This window comes from Hemibagrus wyckioides, linkage group LG13 (assembly GCF_019097595.1).
Source record: "Hemibagrus wyckioides isolate EC202008001 linkage group LG13, SWU_Hwy_1.0, whole genome shotgun sequence".
Taxonomy (NCBI): domain Eukaryota; kingdom Metazoa; phylum Chordata; class Actinopteri; order Siluriformes; family Bagridae; genus Hemibagrus; species Hemibagrus wyckioides.
Window position 1 is genome coordinate 733,357 of NC_080722.1, and position 14,144 is coordinate 747,500.

Here is a 14,144-nt window from a genome sequence, read left to right on the forward strand (position 1 = left end):
TTATATACACACACAAGTACACACTGTTATACACACACACACTCACACTGTTACACACACACTGTTACACACACATACACACTGTTACACACACACAATTACACTGTTACACACACACACTGTTACACACACACACACACACACTGTTACACACACAATTACACACTGTTACACACAGTTACACACTCACACACAGTTTTACAAACACATACACACACTGTTACACACACAGTTACACACACTGTTACACACAGTTACACACACACACAGTTTTACACACACATACACACTGTTACACACACATACACACTGTCACACACACACACACAGTTACACACACTGTTGCGCACACACCCACACTGTTACACACACACACTGTCACACACACACACACACAGTTACACACACACACACACGCACTGTTACACACACTGTTACACACACACGCACTGTTACACACACTGTTGCACACACACACACACACTGTTACACATACACACACTGTTACACACACACACACACTGTTACACACACTGTTGCACACACACACACACACTGTTACACATACACACAGTTACACACACAATTACATACTGTTACACACAAGTACACAGTTTAACACACACACAATTACACAGTGTTACACACACACTTACACACACACACACACTTACACACACACACACTGTTACACATACACACACACAATTACACACTGTTACACAGACACACAATTACACACTGTTATACACACACACTGTTACACACACTCACATACACACACACTGTTGCACACACTGTTACACACACAATTACACACAGTTACACACACAAGTACACACTGTTATATACACACACACTTACACAATTACACTGTTACACACACACACACACACTGTTACACACACAGTTATACACTGTTACACACTGTTTTACACACACTCTTACACACACAAGTACACACTGTTACACACACAATTACATACTGTTACACACACACACTGTTACACACACACAAGTGTAAACAGTTATACACACTTACACAATTACAATGTTACACACACACACATTGTTATATACACACACAAGTACACACTGTTATACACACACACACTCACACTGTTACACACACACTGTTACACACACATACACACTGTTACACACACACAATTACACTGTTACACACACACACACACACACTGTTACACACACAATTACACACTGTTACACACAGTTACACACTCACACACAGTTTTACAAACACACACACACTGTTACACACAGTTACACACACTGTTACACACAGTTACACACACACACAGTTTTACACACACATACACACTGTTACACACACATACACACTGTTACACACACAATTACACACTGTTACACACACACACTGTTACACACACACACACTGTTGCACACACACTGTTACACACACACTGTTACACACACACCCACCCACACACTGTTACACACACACACACACACTGTTACACACAAGTACACAGTTTTACACACACACAATTACACACTGTTTTACATACACACACACTTACACACACATAATTACACACTTACACACACAAGTACACACTGTTACACACACACACACACACACAAATACACACACTCACATACACACTGTTACACACACACACAAGTACACACTGTTACACACACACACAAGTACACACTGTTACACACACAAGTACACACTGTTGCACACACACACACAAGTACACACTGTTGCGCACACACACACACTGTTACACACACAAGTACACACTGTTACACACACACACTGTTACACACAAAGTACACACTCTTATACACGCGCACTGTTACACACACATGCACTGTTGCGCACACACACACACTGTTACACACACACACACTGTCACACACACACAGTTACACACACTGTTACACATACACACACACACACACACAATTACACACTGTTACACACATACAAGTACAGTTACACAGACACACAATTACACACTGTTATACACACACACTGTTACACACTCACATACACACACACTGTTGCACACACTGTTATACACACACAATTACACTGTTACACACACACAGTTAGACACACACTGTTATACACTGTTACACACTGTTTTACACACACACACACTCTTACACACACACAAGTACACACTGTTACACACACAATTACATACTGTTACACACACACACTGTTACACACACACAAGTACACACTGTTACACACACACACACACACTGTTACACACACACAAGTACACACTGTTACACACACACACACACACACTGTTACACACACAAGTAAACAGTTATACACACACTTAGACAATTACAATGTTACACACACACACACACTGTTATATACACACACAAGTACGCACTGTTATACACACACACACACACACTGTTACACACACACTTACACACACACAATTACACTGTTACACACACACACTGTTACACACACACACACACTGTTACACACACAATTACACACTGTTACACACAGTTACACACTCACACACAGTTTTACAAACACATACACACTGTTACACACACACACTGTTACACACACACACTGTTACACACACACACACAATTACACACAGTTCCATCTCATTTTTTGATATTTTTATTGCAGAACTTTCCCACAGTTTTCCAGAGGTTTCTGACTCGATGCAGCAGAAATGTTTATAGAGTTTATCGTTATGAACTCTGATGGAAAAATCCACCTTCATTTTATTGTGTAAAGAATCAGGTAGGAGTTTTTCCGCCCACACGCGAGGCGATTCCTCGGGGCCCCCGCCCACACGCGAGGCGATTCCTCGGGGCCCCCGCCCACACGCGAGGCGATTCCTCGGGGCCCCCGCCCACACGCGAGGCGATTCCTCGGGGCCCCCGCCCACACGCGAGGCGATTCCTCGGGGCCCCCGCCCACACGCGAGGCGATTCCTCGGGGCCCCCGCCCACACGCGAGGCGATTCCTCGGGCCCTGGCTGTAGTGTGTAGAGCTGAGTGATATTTTTACTGAAACTTTCACTTGGATGAAGTTATGCTTTTGTTAAATTGTTAAATCTTTTCAGTGATGTGAGTGTAGATGTGGGCGGGGCTTGTGCCACTGTGACTGACAGCTGAAATAATTAATATTTAGTGTTTCTGTAACTGAGCGTTAGACTGAAAGGTGTTTTTCCTCAGAATGGATTTTATTAAACACAAACCTCCTTCCTCTTAAACTGTGGAGGAGACAGATGCATCCTGCTGTGATGAGCTGCTTCCCTTCCTGCTGTGTGTGTGTGTGTGTGTGTGTGTCTGTGTCTGTGTGTGTGTGTTTTATTCCTCTCTCACCACAGCAGCTTGGCAACAATTAAAATGATTTCTTTATTAAAAAAAAGATGTTTTAATGAAGTGTGTGTGTTAGCTGTTAGTGGAGCATGGGTACGACTGCTAGTGCTGCCCCTCCACCAGCGTCTGAGGGTCTCCACGGCAACGCCATGATGGACAGCAGGCAGCCACTAAGCCCCGCCCCCTTTATCCACAACAGAGCCAAATCCATCATCACCAATAAAGTGGCTCCGGTCGTTATCACGTATGTAAACACACACACACACACACACACACACACACACACACACACTAATCTCTCTGTTTGTAGTTAAACACTGCTGCTGTACTCACACTGGTGTGTGACGTCACACCCAAACACGCAATATTTAGTCTGTTTAATTGTTTCCTCCACACACACACACACACACACACACGCATCTCAGTGCCGCCTTTAGCTTTCATTTCCTTTCAGTTTGTGATTTTGTGTGTGTGTGTGTGTGTGTGTGTGTGTGTGTGTGTGTGGGTGGGTGGGTGGGTGTGTGTGGGTGGGTGTGTGTGTGTGTGTTACAGCCTTAATTGCAAACAAGAGTTTCAGATCCATGATGATGTTATCAAGACAAATTACACAGTGGGACGAATTTCTGACAACATGCCAGAACATTTCCTGGTGCAGGTACATACACACACACACATATACACACACACACACACACACACAGTCAAATTTGAGAGATGTGTGGAGTGTGTAGTGTGTGATGTAGTGGTGTGTGTGTGTGTGTGTGTGTGTGTGTGGAGCTTCATCACATGTGTGCTAATTGTTTGAAGTCATTTCCCGTCTCTGTTACTCGTCCTGTCAGGTTGTTGTTTAGCATTAGCATTAGCATTGTGTGTGTTGTGTGAAGTGTTTGGATTTCTTCTTATTCTGTTACCATGACAACTGATTGTTCAGGTGATGTATCTGCTGCACAGCTACATGCTGATAAGAAAACAGCAGTTTATTAAGGTGTTATGTTAAATAGAACAGTCTTAGATTTTATCATGTGTTCACTGGAGAGTGAGACAGTACAGCGCCTCCATGTGGAGAAACTCTGAACAACAACCTTAAATCCTCAGGGCTTCTGGAACACACACACACACACTGTTACACACTGTTACACACTTCCTCCTCAGGGCTCGTACTTCATGGTGCTGGATGTGTTCAGTAAAGCGGATGTTCTCAACACGACTGCTACATGCGGCGCTCCAAACTTCCGTCAGGTCAGAGGAGGATACCCCGTGTTCGGAATGGGTCAGCCCAGCCTGGGGGGTTTCAAACAGGTCCTATACACACTGCAGAGCCGAGGACACGAGGTGAGACCTGACCACAGCAGCATGCTGGACACTAAATTACACTGATACTGAAGAGAACTCTGCTGTTATACTCTCTGTCTCTCTCTCTCTCTCTGTCTCTCTCTCTGTCTCACTCTGTCTCTCTCTGTCTCTCTCTGTCTCTCTCTGTCTCGCTCTCTCTCTCTGTCTCGCTCTCTCTCTGTCTCGCTCTGTCTCGCTCTCTCTCTGTCTCTCTGTCTCTCTCTCTCTCTCTGTCTCTCTGTCTCACTCTGTCTCTCTGTCTCTCTCTCTCACTCTGTCTCTCTCTCTCTGTCTCTGTCTCTCTCTCTCTCTCTGTCTGTCTCTCTCTGCAGGAGGTGGTGGTGGTGTGTGTGAGGGAGGAGCCGGTGGTCTTCCTGCGTGTGGGTGAGGATTTTGTTCCCTACACCCCGAGGAAGAAGGAGAACCTGCACGAAAACCTACAGGGTCTGAGTAAGAACATGCATGTGGAGAACCTCGAGCTCAACATCAGGAAAGAGGTGACAATACACACTCATACACACTCATACACACTCATACACACTATAACACACTCATACACACTCATACACACTATAACACACACTCATACACACTCATACACACTATAACACACACTCATACACACTATAACACACACTCATACACACTCATACACACTATAACACACACTCATACACACTATAACACACTCATACACACTCATACACACTCATACACACTATAACACACACTCATACACACTCATACACACTATAATACACACTCATACACACTATAATACACACTCATACACACTCATACACACTCATACACACTATAACACACACTCATACACACTATAACACACACTCATACACTCATACTCATACACACTATAACACACTCATACACACTAGAACACACTCATACACACTAGAACACACACTCATACACACTCATACACACTAGAACACACACTCATACACACTCATACACAGTATAACACACTCATACACAGTATAACACACTCATACACACACTCATACACACTCATACACAGTATAACACACTCATACACACACTCATACACACACTCATACACAGTATAACACACTCATACACACACTCATACACACTATAACACACACTCATACACACACTCATACACAATATAACACACTCACACACACTTATACACACACTCATACACAATATAACACACACTCATACACACACTCATACACAATATAACACACACTCATACACACACTCATACACAATATAACACACTCACACACACTTATACACACACTCATACACAATATAACACACACTCATACACACACTCATACACAATATAACACACTCATACACACTATAACACACTCATACACACACTGATACACACTATAACACACACTCACACACTGATACACACTATAACACACACTCATACACACTGATACACACACTGATACACACTCATACACACCCTCATACACACCCTCATACACACTATAACACACACTCATACACACTCATACACACTATAACACACTCATACACACTCATACACACTATAACACACTCATACACACTCATACACACTATAACACACACTCATACACACTCATACACACTATAACACACACTCATACACACTCATACACACTATAACACACACTCATACACACTCATACACACTCATTCACACTATAATATACACTCATACTCATACACACTATAACACACACTCATACACACTATAACACACTCACACACTCATACACACTCATACACACTATAACACACACTCATACACACTCATACACTCTAACACACACATACACTCATACTCATACACACTATAACACACTCATACACACTATAACACACACACACTCGTACACACTAGAACACACACTCATACACACTGTAACACACACTCATACACACTCATACACACTATAACACACTCATACACACTCATACACAGTATAACACACACTCATACACTCTATAACACACACTCATACACTCATACTCATACACACTATAACACACTCATACACACTATAACACACACTCATACACACTCATACACACTATAATACACACTCATACACACTCATACACACTATAACACACTCATACACACTCATACACACTATAACACACACTCATACACACTATAACACACACTCATACACTCATACTCATACACACTATAACACACTCATACACACTAGAACACACTCATACACACTAGAACACACACTCATACACACTCATACACACTAGAACACACACTCATACACACTCATACACATTATAACACACGCTCATACACATTACAACACACACTCATACACACACTCATACACACTCATACACAGTATAACACACTCATACACACACTCATACACACACTCATACACAGTATAACACACTCATACACACACTCATACACACACTCATACACACTATAACACACACTCATACACACTCATACACACTCATTCACACTATAATATACACTCATACTCATACACACTATAACACACACTCATACACACTCATACACACTCATACACACTATAACACACTCATACACACTCATACACACTATAACACACACTCATACACTCATACTCATACACACTATAACACACTCATACACACTATAACACACACTCATACACACTATAATACACACTCATACACACTATAATACACACTCATACACACTATAACACACTCATACACACTCATACACACTATAACACACACTCATACACACTATAACACACTCATACACACTAGAACACACACTCATACACACTATAACACACACTCATACACACTCATACACATTATAACACACGCTCATACACATTACAACACACACTCATACACACTCATACACAGTATAACACACTCATACACACACTCATACACACACTCATACACACTCATACACACTCATACACACTCATACACACTATAACACACACTCATACACACACTCATACACAATATAACACACTCACACACACTTATACACACACTCATACACAATATAACACACACTCATACACACACTCATACACAATATAACACACTCACACACACTTATACACACACTCATACACAATATAACACACACTCATACACACACTCATACACAATATAACACACTCATACACACTATAACACACTCATACACACACTGATACACACTATAACACACACTCATACACACTGATACACACACTGATACACACTCATACACACCCTCATACACACCCTCATACACACTCATACACACTATAACACACTCATACACACTCATACACACTAGAACACACACTCATACACACTAGAACACACTCATACACACTAGAACACACACTCATACACACTCATACACACTAGAACACACACTCATACACACTCATACACACTAGAACACACACTCATACACACTCATACACACTATAACACACTCATACACACTCATACACACTATAACACACACTCATACACACTCATACACTCTATAACACACACTCATACACTCATACTCATACACACTATAACACACTCATACACACTATAACACACTCACACACTCATACACACTAGAACACACTCATACACACTCATACACACTATAACACACACTCATACATACACTCATACACACACTCATACACACTAACACACACTGATACACACACTCATACACACTATAACACACTCATACATACACACACTCATACACACTATAACACACACACTCATACACACACTGATACACACACTCAAACACACTATAACACACTCATACACACACTGATACACACACTCATACACACTATAACACACTCATACATACACACACTCATACACACTATAACACACACACTCATACACACACTGATACACACACTCAAACACACTATCACACACACTCATACACACTATAACACACACACTCATACACACACTCATACACACTATAACACACTCATACATACACACACTCATACACACTATAACACACACACTCATACACACACTGATACACACACTCAAACACACTATAACACACTCATACACACACTCATACACACTATAACACACACTCATACACACTGATACACACACTCATACACACTATAACACACACTCATACACACACTCATACACACTATAACACACTCATACATACACACACTCATACACACTATAACACACACACTCATACACACACTGATACACACACTCATACACACTATAACACACTCATACACACTATAACACACACTCATACACACACTCATACACACTATAACACACTCATACACACTATAACACACACTCATACACACACTCATACACACTATAACACACACTCATACACACACTGATACACACACTCATACACACTATAACACACACTGATACACACACTCATACACACTATAACACACACTCATACACACACTCATACACACTATAACACACACACTCATACACACACTGATACACACACTCATACACACTATAACACACTCATACACACTATAACACACACTCATACACACACTCGTACACACTATAACACACACATTCATACACACTGTAACACACACTGATACACACCCAGTATCACACTAACACACCCTGTGTCCTTGTGTATCTTGTCCAGCTGCATGACTTTGCTCGGCTGAATGAGAACGCCTTCTACATCTACAACAACATCGAGCATTTTAAAGAGGAACCTCAGAGGATCTTCATCAGCTGTGAGGAGGACGTTCACGTCACTGAGGAGGTCTACAGGAGACCCGCTTTCACCCAGCCATCATACAGGTCATTGCTGGACACACTGCATCAACACAAGACACAATAACACAACACACACTAACACAACACACACTGCAGCACTACACAATACCACACAACACACACTAACACAACACACACTAACACAACACACACTGCAGCACTACACAATACCACACAACACACACTAACACAACACACACTAACACAACACACACTGCAGCACTACACAATACCACACAACACACACTAACACAACACACACTGCAGCACTACACAATACCACACAACACACACTAACACAACACACTGCAGCACTACACAATACCACACAACACACACTAACACAACACACTGCAGCACTACACAATACCACACAACACACTAACACAACACACACTGCAGCACTACACAATACCACACAACACACAGTAACACAACACACACTAACACAACACACACTGCAGCACTACACAATACCACACAACACACAGTAACACAACACACAGTAACACAACACACACTAACACAACACACACTGCAGCACTACACAATACCACACAACACACACTAACACAACACACTGCAGCACTACACAATACCACACAACACACACTAACACAACACACACTGCAGCACTACACAATACCACACAACACACAGTAACACAACACACACTAACACAACACACACTGCAGCACTACACAATACCACACAACACACACTAACACAACACACACTAACACAACACACACTGCAGCACTACACAATACCACACAACACACACTAACACAACACACACTAACACAACACACACTAACACACACACTGCAGCACTACACAATACCACACAACACACACTAACACAACACACACTAACACAACACACACTAACACAACACACACTGCAGCACTACACAATACCACACAACACACACTAACACAACACACACTAACACAACACACACTGCAGCACTACACAATACCACACAACACACACTAACACAACACACACTGCAGCACTACACAATACCACACAACACACACTAACACAACACACACTGCAGCACTACACAATACCACACAACACACACTAACACAACACACTGCAGCACTACACAATACCACACAACACACTAACACAACACACACTGCAGCACTACACAATACCACACAACACACAGTAACACAACACACACTAACACAACACACACTGCAGCACTACACAATACCACACAACACACAGTAACACAACACACAGTAACACAACACACACTAACACAACACACACTGCAGCACTACACAATACCACACAACACACACTAACACAACACACTGCAGCACTACACAATACCACACAACACACACTAACACAACACACACTGCAGCACTACACAATACCACACAACACACAGTAACACAACACACACTAACACAACACACACTAACACAACACAATACCACACAACACACACTAACACAACACACACTAACACAACACACACTGCAGCACTACACAATACCACACAACACACACTAACACAACACACACTAACACAACACACACTAACACAACACACACTGCAGCACTACACAATACCACACAACACACACTAACACAACACACACTAACACAACACACACTAACACAACACACACTGCAGCACTACACAATACCACACAACACACACTAACACAACACACACTAACACAACACACACTAACACAACACACACTGCAGCACTACACAATACCACACAACACACACTAACACAACACACACTAACACAACACACACTGCAGCACTACACAATACCACACAACACACACTAACACAACACACTGCAGCACTACACAATACCACACAACACACACTAACACAACACACACTGCAGCACTACACAATACCACACAACACACAGTAACACAACACACACTAACACAACACACACTGCAGCACTACACAATACCACACAACACACAGTAACACAACACACAGTAACACAACACACAGTAACACAACACACACTAACACAACACACACTAACACAACACAATACCACACAACACACACTAACACAACACACTAACACAACACACACTGCAGCACTACACAATACCACACAACACACAGTAACACAACACACACTAACACAACACAATACCACACAACACACAGTAACACAACACACACTAACACAACACACACTGCAGCACTACACAATACCACACAACACACACTAACACAACACACACTAACACAACAACACAATACAGACTAACACACTACACACTAACACAACACACACTAACAACACAACACACACTAACAACACAATACACACTAACACAACACACACTAACACAACACACACTAACACAACACACACTGCAGCACTACACAATACCACACAACACACACTGACACAACACACACTGACACAACACACACTGACACAACACACACTAACACAACACAATACCACACAACACACACTAACACAACACACACTAACACAACACACACTAACACAACACACACTGCAGCACTACACAATACCACACAACACACACTGACACAACACACACTGACACAACACACACTAACACAACACACACTGCAGCACTACACAATACCACACAACACACACTGACACAACACACACTAACACAACACAATACCACACAACACACACTAACACAACACACACTAACACAACACACACTGACACAACACACACTAACACAACACACACTGCAGCACTACACAATACCACACAACACACACTAACACAACACACACTGACACAACACACACTGACACAACACACACTAACACAACACACACTAACACAACACACACTGCAGCACTACACAATACCACACAACACACACTGACACAACACACACTAACACAACACAATACCACACAACACACACTAACACAACACACACTAACACAACACACACTGACACAACACACACTAACACAACACACACTGCAGCACTACACAATACCACACAACACACACTGACACAACACACACTGACACAACACACACTAACACAACACACACTAACACAACACACACTGCAGCACTACACAATACCACACAACACACACTGACACAACACACACTGACACAACACACACTGACACAACATGATTCATTAAGCAGCGATTGCCGGGGCCCAAGCACTTTTTTGCTCTGATTGCTGGAGTTTTTGTCTAAAAATTGTGTTTATTTATCTTAAAATCTGTTGTTTATTATTTATTTATTCTGTTCCATCAGAGTGATTGTCAGCTATGTTGTCGTGACCTGTTGTATAGACTGTAGTGTAATAAGCAATACATATGAATGTATTTGTGTTGTGGTGGTCATGTCCTGCAGGTATCACCGCCTGCCCCTGCCCGTAGAGGGCGCACCGTTAGAGGAGCACTTTGACGCCTTTGTGAATGTGTTGAGGGTGAGCTCCATCTTCTCGTTTAAAGGGTCTGAGTACTTCGTAACCGGTCAGTACCTGATTGTTTATTCAGTTCCGGTTCTTTCCGTTGGTGTCTGTAGGAGACTCCATCTCTGTGTGTGAAAAGGGGCGGAGCCTGTCCTCCCCCCACCCTGCTGTTCAGCTGTCAGGTCGGTGTGGGTCGCACCAACGTGGCCATGATCCTGGGGACTCTGGTGATGGAGAGAGTGATGGGAGATACACAACCTTCTACAGTGTCTACACACACACCGTAAGACCCTGTAGTAATAAGATTAGCTCTTTACAATAAATAAATAACTCAAGTATTTTTACAGATCAGCAAAATAAATGAACATAAAATAAATGAAAAATAAATGAACACTGTAATTAAAATGATTAATTAGCAGCGTTTATGAGTGAAGCTAAATGTTTCCGTAATAAATAAACACACTGACCGGTGCTGATATTTACATCATGTTCACTTTCATTCCTGCAGAGGCGGGGTTTCTAAAAGTCTCAAGAAAATAATTTTAGTTATAGTAATAATAACTATAATAATAAATATGATAAAAAAATTAAGATCAATATAATAATAATAATAGTAAATGTAATAATAAATATAATTAAAATAAATATAATAATAAAATAATATAAAATAATAATGTGTTTGCTTGTTGTCTCTTGCAGTGATGAGGAAGAATCGAACACTGAGGTGAAAGTTCACTTCCGGGTCATTGAGGCACTTATCAGAAAGCTGCCTGAAGGTCAACAAGTTGTAGATGAGGTCAGCAGTCATCACTGTGATGTGGTCTGACACTGAAATGAATTATTAAGATTTTATTCCAGATATTTTAGGAAAGGAACCGAAACTATAAGAGTGTAGTGTGTGGAGTTCTGTTTTAAAGTTGTTTATTATACCCTGTTGTTGCGTGTGTGGGTGTGTGTGTGTGTGTGTGTGTGTGTGGGTGTGTTCAGGTGGATCGAGCTGTAACTCTGTGCTCTGAAATGCACAACATTAAAGACGCTATTTACGAGAACAAGAAGAAGCTGGAGGCTATCACAGAGGATTACCAAACCCAGGTCAGATAACTCTAAACCCTAAACCTTCACCCCTGACCCCTAAGTTATTGTTAAACACTAAAGGAAAGTGTGTG

General features: G+C 41.7%; 1 protein-coding gene across 2 annotated transcripts in view; it reads left to right on the top strand.

Moving 5' to 3' along the window:
* pald1a (phosphatase domain containing paladin 1a) overlaps positions 1–14,144 on the top strand; it is a 72,428-nt gene that overhangs the window by 26,036 nt on the left and 32,248 nt on the right. For both annotated transcript variants that reach the window (XM_058406940.1, XM_058406939.1), the window contains exons 2-10: positions 3,443–3,610; positions 3,919–4,021; positions 4,519–4,698; positions 5,031–5,195; positions 9,392–9,552; positions 12,918–12,993; positions 13,092–13,261; positions 13,678–13,774; positions 13,966–14,070. In XM_058406940.1, the coding sequence (XP_058262923.1) occupies positions 3,456–3,610; positions 3,919–4,021; positions 4,519–4,698; positions 5,031–5,195; positions 9,392–9,552; positions 12,918–12,993; positions 13,092–13,261; positions 13,678–13,774; positions 13,966–14,070 (1,212 nt within the window). In that variant the 5' untranslated portion in view covers positions 3,443–3,455. The remainder of the gene's footprint in view (positions 1–3,442; positions 3,611–3,918; positions 4,022–4,518; positions 4,699–5,030; positions 5,196–9,391; positions 9,553–12,917; positions 12,994–13,091; positions 13,262–13,677; positions 13,775–13,965; positions 14,071–14,144) is intronic.